This window comes from Ptychodera flava, assembly GCF_041260155.1.
Source record: "Ptychodera flava strain L36383 chromosome 3 unlocalized genomic scaffold, AS_Pfla_20210202 Scaffold_25__1_contigs__length_14229661_pilon, whole genome shotgun sequence".
NCBI classification, from domain to species: Eukaryota; Metazoa; Hemichordata; class Enteropneusta; family Ptychoderidae; genus Ptychodera; species Ptychodera flava.
This window is the reverse complement of record NW_027248279.1, coordinates 4,437,237-4,459,140: the sequence shown is the minus strand read 5'-3', so window position 1 is coordinate 4,459,140 and position 21,904 is coordinate 4,437,237. Positions and strand designations below refer to the sequence as shown.

General features: G+C 36.2%; 2 protein-coding genes and 1 long non-coding RNA gene across 5 annotated transcripts in view; 2 read left to right on the top strand and 1 right to left on the bottom strand.

Annotated features, from left to right (window-relative positions):
* Nucleotides 1–21,904, top strand: part of LOC139125649 (uncharacterized) — a 176,630-nt gene that overhangs the window by 98,095 nt on the left and 56,631 nt on the right. The window contains exons 2-5 of one of the 3 annotated variants that reach the window (XR_011550313.1): nucleotides 1,492–1,649; nucleotides 4,098–4,243; nucleotides 12,871–12,947; nucleotides 13,590–13,677. This is a non-coding gene — a long non-coding RNA (uncharacterized lncRNA). The remainder of the gene's footprint in view (nucleotides 1–1,491; nucleotides 1,650–4,097; nucleotides 4,244–12,870; nucleotides 12,948–13,589; nucleotides 13,678–21,904) is intronic. The other 2 variants (XR_011550314.1, XR_011550315.1) reach the window with 2 other exon arrangements.
* Nucleotides 1–21,904, top strand: part of LOC139125644 (coiled-coil domain-containing protein 191-like) — a 218,719-nt gene that overhangs the window by 149,370 nt on the left and 47,445 nt on the right. The window lies entirely within an intron of this gene.
* Nucleotides 510–21,691, bottom strand: LOC139125639 (golgin subfamily A member 6-like protein 2). The gene is made up of 5 exons (XM_070691736.1): nucleotides 21,428–21,691; nucleotides 20,475–21,280; nucleotides 19,662–19,745; nucleotides 17,795–17,938; nucleotides 510–1,597 (listed from the first exon to the last, which is right to left on the bottom strand). The coding sequence occupies exons 2-5, from the start codon at nucleotides 21,142–21,144 to the stop codon at nucleotides 771–773; spliced, it is 1,725 nt and encodes a 574-aa protein (XP_070547837.1). The 5' UTR covers nucleotides 21,145–21,280; nucleotides 21,428–21,691; the 3' UTR covers nucleotides 510–770.

Sequence of the window (21,904 nt, the reverse complement as noted above, 5' to 3'; positions counted from 1 at the left end):
TATAAAATCGCCGATTTTGTTTTCGATGTAACCTTTCAATTCATACAAAGTATGGAAATCAACTTTTAGTCCGAAAACCATTTTGAGAATTTTAATGATTGAATTTTAAAACACTGCATTTTCAAGAATCAATTGATTGTTTTCATTCATTCATTATGATTCATCAAAAGTTACTCATATTTTGTTCACAAAAAATTCTCATCATGGATTCTGGTCACTATAGACAAGTCTAGCGACTCATACACAATAAAATTTTAGCCCACACTTGATGTCTAAATTTTGTAATTCTACCAAAAATTGAGAAATTCTTATCATGACCAACTTTACTTTGGCATTCCAGTGACGTCACCAATTCAAACTGCTCATTGCAATCAATGCATTTATGAAAATGTCAGAAATTTTTCACTCAAATTTTAAAACTTGGTTTTCAACCACCATAAACGTGTCCATCGAGTTGTGAACAAGAAATTTTAGCCCACACTTGATGTCTAATATTTCTGGATTTGAGAAAAATGGAGAAAACCTACTGACCTACTTTACTTGAAGTCAACAAAACAATCGATGACGTCACCGATGCAGACCGTCCATTGCTTTCAATGCATTTTCAAAAAATTCCTGAATTTTTCACCAAAATTTTCACAATTCTGATCCGGATGCACATGAAGTTCTGTGTCGAGTTGAGGACAAGAGATTTTTAGTCCAAACTTGGGGTGTAGGATGTGAAAAATGTGTTAAAAATGGTGATATTTTGATGAGATTGTAATGCATATCTATGTTGATACAGAGAATACTCTGATTTGGTGGTTGGACGGATACGACAACGGCCACCGCCCTGTGACAGCAATTGTTGTTGTGATGTCATCATTGACTGCAATGAACTCTGGGTAATACAATCCACCTTCAAATAATACACAATCCAATTGTCCATCAGATCTCAGTTTTACAATGCCACAACTCCACTCTGACTCTTTAGTACAAATATAAATATTGCCGTGTGAATCGACATCCAAGCCTTGTGGAGACTTTAACCTATCATTGTGATATGAATTCAGAAAATTCAAATCAGAATCTAAAACATGAATGACATGTTTGTCTGTATCTGACACTAAGAGATGGTTGTTGCTAGTAGCCATTACAGAGTGTGGATTACTGAATTGATCACTGACTCTTGCAACAAGTTTTCCATCTTTGATGTTGTATTTGATCAAACTTTTACCTTTGCTGTCAGTGACAAAAATAAATGCTGCCATTACAGTAATGCTCCTAACCTCAATGTCTGCACTTTGGGGAATAATTTGAATAATTTTTTTATTTTGGTCACAAATAATTATTTGGTTATTACCGATGTCAGCGATAAAGAAGTGACCATCAGGGGTTATGGCCACATCCCATGGCCTGAATTCTTTGTCAAACTGACCATCAAATCTGATAATTTCTATGACCACCTTATTCTTATTGAGTATTTGTATGCGATGGTTTTCTGTGTCACAGATAACAAGCTGATATCCATGCCATGCCAAACCACGTGGTGCATTAAACTGTCCTGGCTCTGTACCAGAATCCCAACTGCCCAATATCTGCAATGTCCATTTTTGACCTGTTGAGTAAAGAAGAGGTCAAAAGTCAATATTTATTCACAGGAGCTGAAGGTAAGTTTATTTTCTTTTACCAAGGAAAGTATTGATGTGAAAATTTTCTGCTGACATGGAAATTTCTCTGGTGCAGTAAAAAAACCCCAATTTTTTAATGTTACCAAACCTGAAATGCAGTAGCAATAAGTTTCTTAAATATTTAGGTCTAAATAAATTCAACTCTTAACTGCACCACAAGACTCAAAGCTGAAATCAATGTTTAGGTGTCATAAAATGTCATATTATTGCACCTAAAGGTTAGGGGCAAATTGTAACTCTACTTACTTCAACATTTATCCTGATAATGTTATTAAAACAGATTAAAATAAAAATATGAATAATTTATCAAAAATAACACAAACAAGGGTAAAATAAGTTATTTTCTCCTTGATTTTTGAAGTTAATCATTCTTGACAATTTAAAAATTATGCTAATTGTCCTCTGCTTTCCACCTCAAAAATTCTGAGAGTAGAGAGCAAATATTTTGCAAAAAATGCTATGTTGTTTGCTGTTCACTTATCTTACCAAACCGATCATTCTAGTGGTCCAGAAGTTGACATATAATTTTGAAGGTACACTTTATTTTGTATTTTGGCACTTTTTGAAGAGTTTGTTGAAATACTTTTTTTCAGTTGTTTTCTATATCTAGAGGCCATGTAAATGTATGAGTTCAAAAGTAGTAAACTACTTAAGGTTCCCAGACAAGAAATTGACCTTTTTAACCTGTTCACCCCCAATTCCCTGTAAACAGGTCCACAATCACTATTGATAGCAATGGGTTTGGGCTAAACCATGGTGGTGAAAGGGTTAAGCTAACAGTTCTCTGGTGGTTAATAAGCTGACAGAACCCCTGTAAATTATACATTTTCTGAAAGCCTAGATATAGGGGAACATTTTGGTTACCATACAAAAGATACTGTTTCTCAATGTTTTCTTGCAACACAACAGTGGCAACAAGTGAACTTCTATTGTGGGCATCATATTTTATAATTTCATGACAATGAATTCTCAATTGACAGTATCCAGCATGCAACTGAAAAAGACACAAACACCAAATTTTGTTTTCATTGAATTTATCCACAGTTGCCAATGAAATGTTAGAATTAATGTTACACTATAGCTTATACTTTTGATAATTTTACAGTATTTGTTGTTTGTTATCTTGTTTCATGGTCACATCTCTCCACCCATTCACTAGAATAGTCTGACTCAAAGACCATTGATTTCTAAGGTGATATTTGATCTGTACGGCTGAAAGGGGCTGGAAAAATAGAATATTTAGAAATAAATAGTGTTCAGCTTGTGACAATCCCTGTATCCACATTGATATTGATGACTTATCATTAGCTTAGATTTTCAAAATTAGCAAATTTTATTTATCTCCAAAGATTGAACACAAGGATTTCGGCCATTTTGAATGTCAAATAATGGTAAATCTTTGGTACTTTGTTTCTCTAGTACCAAATTTTGCACGGTGAACCCAAATTTTGATTTTTGATTTTGAAAGAGAATGGTTGAAAGATCATTGAGGAAAGTTTGAGTAAAAGTTTAAGTCTTTCAGTTTCAAGGCACTTACTACATTAACAACAATTAGGCATATTATAAATGCAATAAAGATAGAGTTTGCTCAGTGAGTGATAGGCTTTAACCCTTTTCCTGCCAGTCAGTAAAAAGTGGTATTGAGCCAAAACATGACGTATTTTCACCCACTTTGGCTTGGTATGTTATAGCATCTTTTGTCCCCAAAAATCAACTTTACAGTATTATGTTTTCAACAGCCTTCAAATGTACAGTATTATGTTAAAATACATCATATGGAATACGTTGTGTTCATTAATTTTAACCATCTTGACCTGGTGGTGAAATATGGACTTGGCAGGAAAAGGGTTAAAGTGGGCGCAGAGGCAGAACAAGAAAATGTAAATTATGACACAGAACAAAATGCTGAAAAAAGTACAGCTTTACAAATGTTGTCCCTTAATTTTCCTCACAATGACACATAATGCTTGAAGTCTTTTATTTTCACTGCTTGTTTGGACGTCCCCGTCTGATACATTTAACACTTTCTGACAACACTGTACTGTCATGTGAGTGGTTTTGTATTGTGATCATCAAGGAGACTGTTTTGCATTCTCAAAGAGACATCTGATTTCATCATAAAGTTGTTGCACTGTAGTTAAACATCTCCTTGGGACAATTGTCATGAAAATCATGTCAGCTTGCAAACAGGCTGAATTGAATTGCTCTAAAATATTGTCACAGAAATAAGGAGCTATTTAAATTTTATTAAAGATCAAATTTTTTTGTATAACCAAATTATTTTTGATACCATGAATAAATTTACAAAGACTAATCTGAAATTTTGTAATCACTTCTTTGCGAGTTCATTATTTCATAATTTTTGAACACTTTCATGGCACCTAGAGGGTTAATTACTCTTTTCTATGTTTGTTTGACATTTTACAGACACTCACTGTCACACTGCAGTCACATCATGGAGCATCATATACCGTAGTTTTTGTCCTGGCTGTCAATGTTTTGTAATTTGCCGATAGCAAACTTCTTTGGATGAATTGAGGTCACAGAGACCTTGGCCATGTCTACTACATTGTGTAAGCTACATGTATTCTTCTGTGGTCTCATATCACCCCAATACTACAGTAGCACTTCAACTCTACCGGTACACCGATGAAAGCCACATCCACCTCATACTCACATGCATGCCATGACATACATATTGTACTTGCTTGACAACCAATCTAGCTGGTACCTACATGTAGTTGGATCATCACCCATCAGCCACCTGCAGTGCTAACTTCCTCCTCATCATCGGCACAGTAGCCATTTTAACTCCCGTCACACTGATGTTCACAACTGACAAATTCCCTCTTACCCACCACCATTAATACCCCTATAAAATACACCCAAAACAAACAAACAAGGGAGCTACCACACTATATTAGAGATTGTCATATTTTCCACTGGAATTTCAATTGCTGTTAAATTGTTAATAGCTCAATAAAGTTCTATGGGGTTGCTGATGTGGATCCACAGGGACCATTGTACCACATTGCCAATGTGCGGTATGATTCCACAAGGGGTTTGTGCTTTCTTCCAGCCTGCTATGACACCATGCATCCCCACTTTGGTAGTAAGTGTTTCCTTGGTAACATGTTGCCCTCCCTTGAGGTCACAAATCAAACCTGTGACTGAAATTGTCTGATAGGCTGCTATGATGCCTTGATAAAGTGCTGTGACTCCTGCCAAAACGTTTTTCTCTGTGTCATAGCTTTGCCTTACTCCATATAAGAATTCACTTGTCAACAATGAAAGTCAACATGCAGGTATGTGTAGCAGTACAGGTTCAGTTGACAAGCCTAACACTACCAAAATATGTTCTACATGTTCTACACCATGCTAAACGTGTTCCATAGCAAATTTGGTATAGCACAAGAAACTGCAGTTAACATTAAAACAAAATTAATCAAAATATCATCATAAGTTACAGCTGCTGGCCTTTCAAACCAGATTCCCTCTGCACAGGTCACCATGGTTGTTAGTCCCCACGGACACCGTCCGGGGGGACTTATAGGTTTGGTCATGTCCGTGCGTGCGTCCGTCCGTCCGTTCACGCAGATATCTCAGAGATGCCCGGAGCGATTTCATTCAAACTTGGTACAAGGATTACTTCATATGTCATACAGATGCACGTCAATTTGTTTTCTGACACAATCCAATATGGCCGCCAGGCGGCCATTTTATTACGATATTTTCATGTACAGAGCCATAACTCAGACATGTTTCAACCGATTTTATTCAAAGTTGGTACAAGGACATTGACCAGTGTCATAGATATGCATGTCGATTTGTTTTGTGATACGATCCAATATGGCGGCCAGGCGGCCATTTTATTACGATTTTTTCATGTACAGAGCCATAACTCAGACATGTTTCAACCAATTTATTCAAAGTTGGTACAAGGACATTGACCAATGTCATAGATATGCAAGTCTATTTGTTTTGTGATACGATCCAATATGGCCGCCTGGCGGCCATTTTATTACAATTTTTTCATGTACAGAGCCATTACTCAGGCATGTTTCAACAGACTTTATTGAAAGTTGGTACAAGGACATTGACCAATGTCATAGATATGCAAGTCTATTTGTTTTGTGATACGATCCAATATGGCCGCCTGGCGGCCATTTTATTATGATTTTTTCATGTACAGAGCCATAACTCTGACATGTTTCAACCGATTTTATTCAAAGTTGGTACAAGGACATTGACCAATGTCATAGATATGCACGTCGATTTGTTTTGTGATACGATCCAATATGGCCGCCAGGCGGCCATTTTATTACGATTTTTTCATGTACAGAGCCATAACTCAGGCATGTCTCAACCGATTTTATTATCACAACTGGAAGTTGTGATATAGAGGTGGTTTCAACCGGTGTTTGATGTCGTCCATTTCCGTAAACGACAAAAAGTCAAAAACTGCTGAACAGACTGCGTTGATATTTGGTACAGATATTCAGACTGGTTTCAAGGTTCCAATTCGGAAAAATGGAGCCAAACGGAGCGGCGGTTAGATAGTTTTGGGAAATTTCTAACCCCCTTTTTAATTAATTTTTTTTTGGGGTATTTCATATATTTAGTTTTGGAATGTACACCAATCCTGCATTGTGGACTGTTTTATGAGTTGTGGAACAGAAATGAGGGTTTGATGAATGTTAGAAATATGCAGGATGGCTGATTCAGAGTATCAGAGATTTTCATGAACTTTTGGTGATAAAATTGATAAAAAACAACATATTTAATGTTTTAGATTTCTCACTTTTGTTAAGACCCTTAACATTTATTACCCGACTTGATGACATAACTAGCTGCTGGACCTGTTTACTGGCGCATTGATTTAAAGACAAAGATAGTTTTATTTTGTGATAAGAACGTGTGATTTCGTAAAACATAGTCTATTAGCCTGGAAATGTGATTGTTGCGAATATTGTTTACCCCACTGACAACAGTGTGGTTTGAAAATGGCCGGAATGGGCTATTACGGAACTTCTTTTTGTGTGTGCATGTGGATCAAAAACGTGTATGGTGTGAGCAACCCGTTCAGTGAGAGAACAAAGGACTCTTGGCTTTGATATCGAAATCAAGAACAGAAGACACTACCGTAGGTCAAGACAAAGGTATGGTATAAATTATCATTATTTATATTGGAAAGAAGCTTGGTGACATTTTGTTCGTGTATTGTGCGATAGAGAAGAGTGTGGGGCATGATTGTTGTTATATATATGACGTCACGATTGGATGAGAGCGATAGGTGAGGTTGTGGTCGTGAATAGTTTTAAGTTTATTTGCATAAATCACAGAGGGACCATGCGTAAATGTTGCGTTGAGTGTAACCATTCTCTCAAAGGGCTGTTTTCAGTGAAATGCTACATGCTGAAGTCTCCTTCTGCAGGCCGCCTCATCAAAATGATATTGATACTATGCAAGAGAAACTTATCACTTTGAGTTGCGGCTTGATAGGGACCGTGGGTGACGTGTAGACAACGTATACACTTTAATTACAAATGGCAAAATATTGACGTCTTTGCATACTATATGTTTTTCTTCTCATGAAATCATGTCACGATGCCTCCCCAACAGAAAACTATAGCTATAATAAAATGTTGTAAGGTGTTGAAACAATTTACCCTCCTTCCTACAAAGTTGCAATGTATTGAAACACTTTACTCTCCTTTCTACAAAGTTACAAATTCCCTGGTACGTGAAGCAAACATTGTTGCTGTTCGATACTGTGCTACAATACATCATGGACGTACTAGTAACGACCATGGAATACACTGACTGAGGCTGGGCTTGGCTTTGCCTCTAGTCCCGGTACCGGTCGTCCTTTTAGTCCAAGTTTTACCTACCTTGCTTTTATCAAAATTTGGCCTGCAATTAGTCAGTTTGATAGTAAAAACCATTATTTCAAAGGAAACTTTCACAAACAGAGTCATAATACAAGGAAAAAGGAGAAAAACTTGAGGTTTTCTGAAAGGTCAAATCTGGGTCATCTTATGTGACCCCTTAAGTACACAATTATGGTTCAAAAGAAACCACCTAGGGAGGTCCAATAGGTACAATCTTATGGTAATAGGTATAATTTCTTGGTGCTTTCCAACTAAATGGCATTTAGCTTGACTGACAGTTTTAAATTAAATTTTATTAACAGTTATGGCAAAGGGAAATTGTCAACAGTAGTTGCAGTAAGCATATCCATTTCAAATGTTTTTTTAGAGCTGCAATTTTTGCATGGTTACTTAACATCAAAGCAACAATTCAAAAGTAAAACAATTAAAATTATCCATTTGGACTATTTCAAACTGCTTTAACTTTTGCAAGAAATGATGTGATTCTGAATGATTTTAATATTTCAGCAGATTCCTCCATTTTAATGATGTAATAGTGAACATCACCAGACATTTCTTGATCATATCAAAATATCAAATGAAAATGTTCCTGGGCTACAATGTTATCATTATCATTAAAACTATTATTACTCTTAAAACATTTGAATTGAACAATATCATTGTGTCTTGTTTAAAGGATTTTGGCCTAACCCTTTTTGTCTCAAGAAAAATACTTATGCTGAAGATGTTATTGAGCCTGCTTGATCACAACTATGACACAACACCACAATACTTGTATCTACACTGCCACTATGCTACCGAATGCTTTCTTCTGCATGGAAAATTTGTATTTGTGTGGCTAACAAAATTTGCGTCATGACTTAAAGACTGCATAAATGTGGCACATAACTTGAGGAGCTTGTAGTGTATATGTATGATAAGTTGTCATACTGTGAACACTGACTGAATGCTGCAGAAGTATTCTGTATCTGTCGTAATATATTCATATTGCTACCAGTAATAATTCATATTGCTACCAGATTTTTAGAATTGCCACCTAATTATTTCTTGTGGCAAAAGTTTACCACCAGAAATGAAAATATTTCTATCCCTTTAATGTCATAAAAACACAGATAATTAATGTAATAAAAACTAAACAAATATTTCTAAAAACTATGTAAAAACTATCATGAACAACATACAAAACATTGTGATCCGTAAAATTAGGAACTCCTGAATGCCGAGAAAGCTGTTGCTACACTTGAGATCATAAAGTGTTTGAAAAATTTTTGAATTTGAAAGGAATATTCATCATTGTGGTTTAACTTTTCATTTGATAAGTGTAAATGTCAAGCACTTTAATGGTCATGTTTTGCTGAATCAGATATATATTTCTTTAGATGTTTTTTCCATAATTTTTCACTGTTTTGTACATTTATAGATGTAATGTCTATTTAATGATTACAAGTATAATTGTACACTTTCATTGTTGAATGCTTATTGATTATTATAAACTGAATAATTTTTTTCTTGTCTCTCTACAGGATAGTGCTCAAGCTACAAAGTTTGCTACATCAAAAGACCATGAATGGACCTTGTGCAATGTAACCAATGAAAATACAAGTAACATTGTGGCTCAACATATTACACATGATATGACAGATAAAAGTACAGTCAAGAAAAGCAAACATAGTAACCTGTATCATGTAAATCAAAGTAACCTATGTCATAATTTAAATGTAACCAAAGAAAGTACACTTGAAAGTGACACCTGTAACAACCAACAAAGTAATAGTACCAACAAACATGTAACTGATGTAACCAACAAGGGTGAACAAAGTAACTTGTACCATGTTAACCAACAAAGTAATTTGTGTCCAGATAAAAATGGAGACAATAGAAGTACATATGTTAGCAGTATTAAATAATAATAACAGCAAAGTGTAGTTGATAGCAGCAACAACCATTTTAAACTATATTAAATTCTGGTACGTGGTAGTACACATCAAGGAAGTACACAATTTAGTATTGGATCCAGAGGCAAACAGTGCACATGCAATGCATTAATTTCCCTTTGTATGTCATTACAGAGGCACCTTATGACAAGAGCAGATTTAGATAAAATCTGCACCCGGGATTTAGATAAAATTCTGCACCCAGGAGATGAACTATATATTTCCATCATTACAGATTTAAAACTGAATGATAAATTTGTTAATGACCTGCTCATGTTCGATGACCTACCACACACTGTCTTCATAAATCCATGGCATTATGGCATCAAAAGGGGTCAAATATATACCTTTGTGATCAGTCACCTCGCAAAAGCTATTTTGCCATTTATAACTCACACAAGTTTTTACAAAAACCAATAAATAATACAGTAACTTCGGTTTTAGGGCTTCATCAACTCCATGTAATTTGAATCATGGCAAAAAGCTCCAGGCTTGGAGCTTCCATCACATAATATGGAAGAGCCATCTTCCGATTGGTATGGCATTGTCCACTCACCTATGATCAACCAGGCTGTGGATATTTACATAACTATTGTTGAGACTGAGTATCCTTTGCAAACAATGAATCACTTATGATGAACTGTCCACTGTCAGATTCTGTGCTGCTGTTTACTACTAACAAGTGAGAAATTTGACAGTGGACAATTTATTATAGGGATTCATCGTTTATGCAAGGATACTCAGTATCAACAATAGTTATGTAAATACGCACAGCCTGGTTTGAGCCTGGGTGACTGGACAATGCCATACACACCAGAAGATGGTCCTTTCCATATCATATGTTGCAAGCTCCCAAGCTTGAAGCTTTTTTCCATGTTTCAAATTACATGGACTTGATGAAGCCCTAAAATGAAACTTCCTGAACATATGTAAAATCATCCTTGGTGAACTTCCCCTTTCAATGTATCTACAGTTTGTAACTTTATCATCATTTGCATATCCTTACATTTGCCGCAAGTTTGCTTAGCGTGATGACTTTAGCCGCTTAGATTACTTAACCCTTGGATTACTCTACAGTTTTTATAATCATTTTCCATTACAATCAGAGTACATTTGCATTTTTGTTAGTATTTTATTTAGCTTCGATATTTACTTTACACTTACTACCATTACAGTATATTTTATTCACTCATTACATTTCTACCATCAACAACCATTTACAATATATTGCCTGCTTGATTGTTCAGTGTTTATATATTGAATAAAATTTGTTTACAGTTAAAATCCATACTTGTCCCGTGTCACTTTTCCCCAGCTGTCAGCTACAAATACCAGGTGGCTATTCTTTAACATTTGAAGTGCAGGCACAATCAACAACCTCTCCTCTATGTCAGTATGTAGAGCTAACCCATTCAAACTCCATATGGCCAAGAGTATATGCGCCTGTGAAAACTCTTCTTATAGGTTTGAGATTGCCTGTCTTTGAGTTTGTCTGTATGTATATGATATGATTGTGCGGGTGTGTGTGCTGCAAAAACTCCACAGCCGCAGCACCTACCCATTTAGTATTTAATGTACAGGTGCACCCAGAGATAGAGTAGTTTTACAATGTGCCAGTTGTGATCAAGTGCCATTGGCGCTATTTTCAAAGTTGTACAAGGACATTGACCAATGTCATAGATATGCATGTCAATTTGTTTTGTGATACGATCCAATATGGCCGCCAGGCGGCCATTTTATTACAATTTTTTCATGTACAGAGCCATAACTCAGACATGTTTCAACCAATTTTATTCAAAGTTGGTACAAGGACATTGACCAATGTCATAGATATGCAAGTCTATTTGTTTTGTGATACGATCCAATATGGCCGCCTGGCGGCCATTTTATTACAATTTTTCATGTATAGAGCCAAAACTCAGGCATATCTCAACCGATTTTATTCCAAGTTGGTACAAGGACATTGACCTATGTCATACATATGTACGTCTATTTGGTTTGTGATACGATCCAATAGGCCGCTAGGCAGCCATTTTATTACGATGTTTTCATGTACAGAGCCGTAATACTCAGACATGTATCAAGCGAATTTATTCAAAGTTGGTACGAGGAGATTGACTACTGTCATACATATGCATGTCAATTTGTTATGTGATACGATCCAATATGGCTGCCGTGCGGCCATTTTGTTACGATTTTTTCATGTACAGAGCCATAATACTCAGGCATATCTCAAACGATTTTATTCAAAGTTGGTACAAGGACATTAACCTATGTCATACATATGTAGGTCTTTTTTGTATGTAGGTCATTCTTGGCCATTGAGTGCCATCTGTATCAAAGTATTTTTATCACAGACCTAATAACGAGGACTCTATCCTCTCTGAGGACCTGTAATCAAAGTACCCATTAACAAGTGGGGACTGTGTCATCAACGATGACTTGTTAAATGAGGAAGGCAAAGAAACAGTTGAAAATAAACTTGATTTAATTTCTGATGGCGGACTTATACACAAGATATTTAACTCATTGCTAGGAACACGATAGCCAATTCAGCAGCAACACAGTCAGGTGAAATGACTGTTACAGGTTTACAAGACAAGTCATCCAGCAACTTGTCATGTCCTTGTAAAAGCAAATAGAGTGCATGTTTTGTATGGGTCAAAGGTCAAGCTATTACCTGACTCTCTGATCAGCCCTGGAAAGTACACAATAAATAGTACATATAGTGGTTTTCAATTTCAAAAATGTTTTGCAGTTTATGAGACTTGCTATTCCTTTACTGTTTGCAATACTGGTATATGGTTGCTAAAGAAAGCACATACAATCAATTAGATTAGACAGGTACCTATGGCTGACCATGTCATGCATGGGTATGTCATAATATGTCAAAGATTGTTCTGGATGACACACCACTGTGTGAACATGAAGCAAATCATCCAAACAAAAAATATGGATGTCGGTTTTTCAGCCAACATTGCTAACCTCCCAAGGGTATGCAAATCATGCAAACTACGCAATTTGTGTTCTATTGTTGTGTTGCTTGTTGGGTTTCTTAAGTTGCTTAGTGTACCTTGCTTTCCAGAGTTTTATTTTAGTAACTTTAGGAAAGATCCGCATCTCTGCTGTTACTATGGTGATGTTGATCAACTAATCTTTCAGACACTCAGTAACTTTTGAGATTGTTCTACACAGGTGTAAGTTTTCTTCATGTACATGTATATCGTACATGTATCCAAAGTGCAGAGTCAAGCATACCAGGTACCCGATATTGCCATTCCAGTTCAAATAATAGCTATGCTGCTATAAGTACCGTAACTATTCAATTTGTAAATGTCAGTTTATCCAGATACTTGAATTCTTTTATTTCAACAGAAATGGAACAAAATTGTAAACAACTTTTCACCATGAGGAACCAAGTGGGCCATCGAGTGCAGTATTATACATGTATGGTAAGTAACCATGGTGATACTATTCAGATCTTGTTTTTGGCATTTCTTATGTTTTGTGCAATTTTGAGTGACCTAGCTTGTTAAATCACTCCCATCTCTAGGCAATACATGATTGGTTTGTATTATTTTTCATCTGTAATTGAGAATAAACACAGACCAGGTACGGTGGTTTGTAAAATGACTGGTTTCCATCCTCATCAATCATATGTAACAGTCGCTGAAAATGGATTGATTTCATTGTCATTAAATTTGACACAAATCTTTTTATGTATGTGATTAGTTGTAAAACATCTTATCACTTCTCTGTGATTATTTTCTGAACATGTATCCTGTTCATTGTAACATATAATTCATCTTTAGACAGCAGATAATCTTCCTTATTCAAGGAAAGACTGCAGTGTTTTGTCACATGGCTATTACAGTGATCTTACTGTATATAGACATTGTACAGTTTGCTTGTATAAATTATTTGACTATTTGAGCAGCAGTGTCACTTGACTATATTTAGACTTCTATAAATTATTCTACTTTCTATGTAGCATTGTGTATGATAAGTGTGTTCATCAAAGAAAGTAAAATTATGAAGTTGAATTTACGATCATTTTCGAGATCTGATATATCATTTGATTTTTTTACTTTCAGTTCCCTTCAAAGTTTGGTAAAGGAGTGATGTATGTAAAGATAGAAGACAGAACCAAGTGACAATTGAAAAGGACTCTATTGTTAGAAGGTAAGTGTGCACATTCAGTTAAGTTTACTTTCTATACTTTCACACACTCTCACTGGCAGCCATTTCAATTAGTGTGACTCTGTGTACAGTGATGTGAGAACACTGCTGTTTACAGTGATGTGAGAACACCTCTGTGTACAGTGATGTGAGAACACCGCTGTGATGTGAGAACACTGCTGTGTACAGTGATTTGAGAACACTGCTGTGTACAGTGATGTGAGAACACTGCTGTGTACAGTGATGTGAGAACACTGCTGTGTACAGTGATGTGAGAACACCGCTGTGTACAGTGATGTGAGAACACTGCTGTGTACAGTGATGTGAGAACACCGCTGCGTACAGTGATGTGAGAACACTGCTTTGTACAGTGATGTGAGAACACCGCTGTGTACAGTGATGTGAGAACACTGCTGTGCACAGTGATGTGAGAACACTGCTGTGTACAGTGATGTGAGAACACTGCTGTGTACAGTGATGTGAGAACACTGCTGTGCACAGTGATGTGAGAACACTGCTGCTGTGTACAGTGATGTGAGAACACTGCTGTGTACAGTGATGTGAAAACACAGCTGTGCACAGTGATGTGAGAACACTGCTGTGTACAGTGATGTGAGAACACTGCTGTGTACAGTGATGTGAGAACACTGCTGTGTACAGTGATGTGAAAACACCGCTGTGAGAACACCGCTGGCACAGTGATGTGAGAACACTGCTGTGTACAGTGATGTGAGAAACACTGCTGTGTACAGTGATGTGAGAACATGTGCACTGCTGTGTACAGTGATGTGAGAACACTGTGAGAACACTGCTGTGTACGGTGATGTGAGAACACTGCTGTGTACAGTGATGTGAGAACACTGCTGTGTACAGTGATGTGAGAACACTGTGAGAACACCGCTGTGCACAGTGATCTGAGAACACACCTGCATGTGTACTACCAGTACAGTGATGTGAGAACACTGGTGTGTACAGTGATGTGAAAACACAGCTGTGCACAGTGATTTGAGAACACTGCTGTGTACAGTGATGTGAGAACACGCATTGTACAGTGATGTGAGAACACTGCTGTGTACAGTGATGTGAGAACACTGCTGTGTACAGTGATGTGAGAACACCGCTGTGTACAGTGATGTGAGAACACCGCTGTGCACAGTGATGTGAGAACACTGCTGTGTACAGTGATGTGAGAACACTGCTTTGTACAGTGATGTGAGAACACCGCTGTGTACAGTGATGTGAGAACACCGCTGTGCACAGTGATGTGAGAACACTGCTGTGTACAGTGATGTGAGAACACTGTTGTGTACAGTGATGTGAGAACAATGTTGTGCACAGTGATGTGAGAACACTGCTGCTGTGTACAGTGATGTGAGAACACTGCTGTGTACAGTGATGTGAAAACACTGAAACTTTGTACAGATGTCAAGCTGGGGTAGATATGTTAAATAGCAAAATAAAAAAATATGGTCCGCATGCAAATTTTGGAGATATGGCGCCCTCTATATTGTCCCGCTAAAACATCTAGCTGAAATTGGTTAAAATATTGTATTATTCGATTAACTAATGTTATTGAATAATAAAACTGAAATAAAGTAAAAACAATTTGACAGATTTTATACAACACAAGTCCCCGCATTGTAATATATTAGTTTTGTGGTCTACTTTTAAAAATATCAGAAAATATATCAACGTTTCCATGAATAGTGCTTTTATAAAAAGAGCAAAGTTTGGCCAAATTTTGATATTTTCATTACAAATGTCATGATCTGAAATCTACGTTTTCTTTAAACTCTCGTAAATTAAGCCCAACAATATATAGATTTCGAATCAAACGAAAAAAATGGGGGTCACCGCACAATTTTTTAAGATATGGGCATTTTTAATACAAAATGGTGACAGATCCCTCTAGTGACAGATCCCTGTTTAGTTTGATATATTCGAAACTTTTTTAATAGGTATTAAATAAAGTTTAGTTCACTTAAATACTGCAAATAATCCCACATTTGTCACGCTTAAAACGGGCCTGTTACACAGTTTGCTATCTTGGTGTGAACTGTTTTGACAAACCAGATTTGAAAGTCGCACTGCAAAGTAATTGTATGCTTTATCGCAACAAAAAGACTACTTCCGGAAAGAAAGCTCGCGTAAAGATCGTTCGTACGCGTGCGCAGATACGATGCGCAATACGAATATTCGCGTTACCCGCAAGCTACGTTAGAGTGCTTTCATTTCCCATGTCAACCATGAATACCATCCTGGTAACATACCCTTGACAAGGCAGCAAGACAAACAATGCTGCAACCTTCAAGGATTAAATATGCCACGACCTTGGAATTACTTTGATTACTGTATAGTTATAGGTATCTTATTCAATATATGAGCCAGCTCATATTGCAATTGTAGCAATTCTTACACTCACAATCTATCAAAACTGAATGCACTGGCTTGTCTATGGTAATTGTTAATTTCACAAATGTGATGAATTAACATTTATATGGCTTCATTTCAAACAGACAGCAAAACATTTTGATGGAGGTCAGAGGTTAGAGGGGAATGACTCTGAATACACGGATTATTAACTCATTTGCATTGAACAAGTTATTAAAATTAGCGTTGATTTTTGCCATCTTAGAAATAACCCAGTACCTAGTGATATCTTGCAATGCAGTGTGCCTTATGTAATTCTTTGCTGCACACTGAACTTGAAATAATATAAATTATTTGCCAAATATCTAACATGATTCATTTTACTTTATAAGATGGCAAAAGCTCATATTCGTTAATCTATCAAGACTACTGTCACTTACGTTTCTTAAGCTTCAAAGATGCATTTGCCATAGTGACAGATTTTTTTTCATTCCAAAACATATACCCACTAAATGTAAACCATTTATGTACAAATTTACAGTACTTTTTCATTATTGTATAATATTTTATCTATGTTATACAGGCCATTATTACATATGTATCACAGTTTACTTGCATCGAACCGCACACGTACTCTAGTATTTGTCACTGCAGTGCAATACCAACAAGTAAACAATAGTTTAGCTAATCGAAATAGAGGGTGTGGTGGCGTTGACCAATGAAAAGTGAAAGCTGATTTGATGCCTCATTACAGTGGTGTCAATGTTATATAATTCCGCAGGGTCGTGCTGAAGCTTATGAAGTCGCGTAAAAGGATTTGACACACAAGTAGTACGCATGACTAATCTTCGATTCTCTGGCTGAATGATGCAAATAAAAGATATAACATATGTAATAATAACAGAACCCCATAACCTGTGAGTGCAAGCGTACCATACTAGCGGTATTTGCACGAGTGTTGCGAAGCTCCTGAAAGGACTGCCTCCAAATACACCGCAGCACTCGTGCAAATACCGCTAGTACAGCGCGCTTGCACTCACAGGTCAAAGGGTTCTGTCATATTATCACCTTTCTTTGATTTAAGGTCCAAGACAAGAAATTGACCTTTTTAAGCAAACAATTCTCTGGTGGTTTAATAAGCTCAGAACCCCTGTAAATTATATATTTTTCGAAATCCTAAATATAGGGGAACATTTTGATTGCCAAAGTGTTGCCATTGTTTGCAGGCAATTTGCATAACCTTTCAAAAATCGGAATTTAACCCTACTTGATTTCTTTAAAATTGTGGTCCAAAAACTAAGCAAGATATGAAAAATCTGAGACACACTTTGGAAGAGCTTTGTGACAGCTGGCATTTCAGCAATTTTTGGTCAGATATTTTGAAATATTGAGACAAAACATAGGGAAACCCGATTTTTGAAAGGTTATGCAAATTACCTGTCATGTGATAGTTATGTAAACAATGGTGACATCATGGTTACCAAAATCTTTCCCCATATCTAGGCTTTTAGAAAATGTACAATTTATGGGGGTTCTGAACTTATTTACCACCAGAGAATTGTTTCCTTAAAAAGGTCAAGTTTTTGTCTTGGAACTTCAACAAATGGTATTACTTATTTAATGTATAAACTTGTATTTTATTTTGCAGCATTCTGTATCACTGGTAAGAAGAGAACTTTATGTGAACCATAATGGATACATTGGTTCTCAATTGCAAGTCAACCACCATCTTAAGGTATCCTGCACTCACCTCCATGTTTACCACTAAGTGGATTGTTCCGACCAATATATTCTGTACCACCAATAGGCTTTGGTTCAGCACCAGATGTACTCATGCCTGTCTCAGAACCAGCAGTAGACCCTGATAATTCAGCTTTTGTAGAAGCAGCTTGGTCTGTTGATGGCAGAGGAAATTGACACGAAACAATTAACATTGTTCTTAGTACATTTGGCTATTAACATCAGGCGCTGCTTTAGAGAACAATAATTTTAGAAATGTAGAAAATAGATGGATGCTGAAAGACTGTAACAGAAACAAATCCAGTTTGGACAGTTAAGAGTTTGTATTGTAATATGGATAAAGTGTGACCAAAAAATTCCAATTGTCAGAAAATATTTATTTGTAAAGTCCAGTCAATTACTTGCATGGCTATGTATGTATTTTGTTCCTTTGGTGCTAATGAATACTGATGCATATGCATTGGCAATTGAATAATTAATCAACGTGGTATAGTGCCAAAGTCCAAAACCAATGGTTTTGTTCAATGATGTTTAATGATGTAAGAAATCACCGAAAGGAACCGATGTAAATTTTGAAATAAGTTCAGATAGTTTCAAAACAGGATGGATCCAGATGAAAAACACAGCAATTTGAGACATGTTAATTGCCTGTCGATGACAAAGTGGTTCATACATTGAATATTAACAAGTTTGCTGAAGAAGACAATGGATCTGAACAAATGTAATTAAGCAAACTGGTATGACAGGCAATAATATACCGATACTGCAAACCTTCATGCCATACCGTATGTTCTATAAAGGCTCTTGTGCATTGATATGAGAATAAACGTAACATGTGAAAGCCACAAAAGTACCGGTATAATAGCCAATCATGTGATGATAATGAAAGAGACTTACAGCACCTACTCTCAGCAAGCTCTATAGGCCCTGTGCTATATAGTTGAGAAAAAAGTAAGCTAGCATCTGAATAGAAAAGTCTCCAGAAAATGGTGAAAGGATGTTAACAATAAGGAGTACTACAAATGACAATGGAAACGATAAAGTAGTCTAAACAAGTGAACAAAAAATAGTCAGAAGAGTATTAACAAGAGATCGAGCAAGTGAAGAAGATTTTTTTATGCAATCCGTTTTTGACAGTTTTCAATAGGCTCTTGATTTCAGTTCTGATGATGCAGATTTCAAGGAAGGTACATTTTCACAGCTGTTATTCCTCAAATGGCTAGATGTTGATAATGAAATACAATTGTTAACAGAAAATCAATGTCTTTCCTTTTTTCAAGCTGTATGCAATAGCAAGATATTAAATTTCTCCATATGATGCATTACAGCATCTCAGAGGTTAAAGTATCTAGTTTCAGTGAGGTCCCATTAAGACTGCACATCAAAAAATTGATCATTGACATTCTTTGTTATTGGTATGAGCTCATCGTTTTAGTGTGTAGAATGTACTCTGAAATATCGCTCTTGTTTTCTTTATTGCAAGAGAGTAAATAGTATCATTACAAAACAAATATATTAAGAACACACTATGGAACGTAATGCCTTTTGAATGACAGACATGGAAAGTTGAGATGGCTATAGGTGTATGGACTTCAGTTATATTTTAACAAAATAAATCAAAATTCAAGATTTAAAAGCAAATTTCAGCCATGTAGAATGTTATTGTAGACTATGGACTCAATGCAAGTGTTTCTATCTGTGTTGGAGCTGAAATAGAATATCTAAAAACCAAATGTTGTAAAATGTGTAAATTTATGCAGTGACTGAGATGAAAATATGTTAGGTGTGTTAAAATACTCTTTTAGATTATCAATTTTAGAAATGTGTCAACCAGCCTGAGTGCAGCTTGTACCAAGTCAATTGTAAGCAAACTTTACCTGAAGGTGAAGTTTCAGGAGATTTCTTCTTGCCACCAGTTATGCGTCTTCTAAGTTTACTGAGCATGCCTTCAGACTTCTTTTCTACAAAAACAAATCATATCTTCTCGCTGAAGAATACTGGTTAAAATTATGTTTGATCAACGCAGTCATGATTGAGCTTTACCGGTCAATCAACACTCTCTCTCTCTCTCTCTCTCTCTCTCTCTCTCTCTCTCTCTCTCTCTTTATTAATAGATTTTATTATACACCTGTAAGTGAATGGAAATTTTTGCTACTTATGCAATCAAAAAACCAAAACGTACTGGAGAATCTTGGAAAATATCTCTTTTACTCATTTCAAAAGCGTGAAAGTCTTGTAACAAAATAGAATGTTGACAGAGAAGAAAATGTGCTTTCATTGTCACATAAGGCGACTGATACTGTTTCTTTTTGGTGGCCTAAAGTACTGAATAAAGTATATACATACATACAAGTTATTGTTCCAGAATTTCATTGGTTGGTTGACTGGATTGATGGGTGGGTTGATGGATGGATGGACAGATGGATGAATGGTTGGTCGGTCATTTTGAGTTTGGTGCAGTACACTTTTACATGCATTGCATCTGGTTGTAAGAAATGTGTGAACATTTCTGTTGTGTCAAATTCACTGAACTTTGGTGGTACATTATGAGTGATATATTTTGCTTCACAAACAGAAAGCCCATAGAGTTACCCACAGAAATTCACATTCTTAAATGCTAAAATGTGTACTTTCACCAACTGTTAGCCATAGCTTCAGAGACATTTCAACTTCAATGATTTCAATCTTACCTTTCATCTTTGCATCTGTCTTTTCTGTCTTTTCACCTTCTACCAGAGGGTCATCATCTTTCTCCAGTGCATCACGTTTTTGTTCCTTAGCACTGTCTAATTCCTTCTGCATCTTATCCTTTTCCTCTCTAGCCCTATCTAGTTCATCTTTCAATGTATTACTCTCTGATGCCCTATTCTGTGCATCTAATAGCTGTTCCTCCCTTTTACTTATCAAATCACTACTTTCTTGAAGCTTTGTTTCTAACTCATCTATCTCCTGTGTAAGTAATTTTATTTCACTAACTTTTCCTGCTGCTAGTTTGTTAGCAATCTCTAACTCTTTAATCCTTTCCTGATATCGTTCTACAACTACAGATTTTTCTTGAGTGGCATCATGCAGCTGAGATTTAAGAACTTTGACCTTGCTGTCAAACTCATTCTGAAGCAATTCTTTGTCTTTCTTCACTTGTTCTAATTGTTTCTCTGCCTTTTTCTTATCTTCTACTTCTTTGCCCAAATGCTCTCCCAGCTGCTTGACCTCTTTATTAGCCTGATATAATTCCCTAAATTGTTCCCGATGCTGTGTTTCTAACTGAGACTTCTCACTCATAGCTTTATGTAGCTGCCCTTTCAGAACTTGTACTTGGGTTAGCCGATCACCCTGTCTACCTGTTTGCTCTAAATCCATAAAGCACAAATCACAAAAGCGACCAGCTTTTGAGTGACTGATATCAAAAAGCAACAATCCCCTGACAACTAAACTATTGTGTGTAGCAGTTATTGGAGTTATTGTGTTGCCATGTATTCGGATTGTGTTCCAAAGGCTGTTCAGAAAGAGAAATACTCTTATTTTTGTGGAATTATTGAACATAATGATGTTTTCTGTAATCAGTAAGAATTCTAATCTGTATCCTCAGCTAAACATATTTCTATAGCTATCGGATTATCAGGTTTGACAGTGATAACCTTACCTTCTTCACGTAGTACCGCTTGCTGTACATCAGTCAACAGGAATGCCTGTATCCCCAACAAAGCAAGGATCTCTTGCTTTGATGAAAGTATATGGCGTATCTGCTCCGTTATTTCCACTCTCACTCCTATTACATCACGACAAAGATGTTTCAAGATTGTAGAGCTATCAATGCTCATTATTCGTAGCAGATAGTCTGTTGTTACCTGCCGACTCTGCACTTTTTGATCAAGCTGGAAAAGTATCACTCTGTCAGCTGTGTGAGAGAAAACAAGAATTTCAAAACATTTGACAAATTCAATGTATACATGCAAATCGCATATGAATAATCAATAACAAAATTGCAAGATTATGGGGTGCTAAAATCTAAGTAACTCTGTAACCTAACGTTGTTTTAAATAACTTACAGTTAAACTAGAATGACAAAGAGAGAAAAAAATACAATAACAATGGTCTGAGATTTTAGACAATGTGGGAT

What these genes read in the sequence shown, in the direction of transcription:
- LOC139125639 (XM_070691736.1), bottom strand. Translation starts at nt 21,144, where the DNA reads ATGGATTTAGAGCAAACAGGTAGACAGGGTGATCGGCTAACCCAAGTA. An exon ending in GACAGATGCAAAGATGAAAG is followed by an intron (nt 19,746 to 20,474) that starts GTAAGATTGAAA and finishes TTGTTTTTGTAG; the next exon opens with AAAAGAAGTCTGAAGGCATG. An exon ending in TCCTGAAACTTCACCTTCAG is followed by an intron (nt 17,939 to 19,661) that starts GTAAAGTTTGCT and finishes TGCCATCAACAG; the next exon opens with ACCAAGCTGCTTCTACAAAA.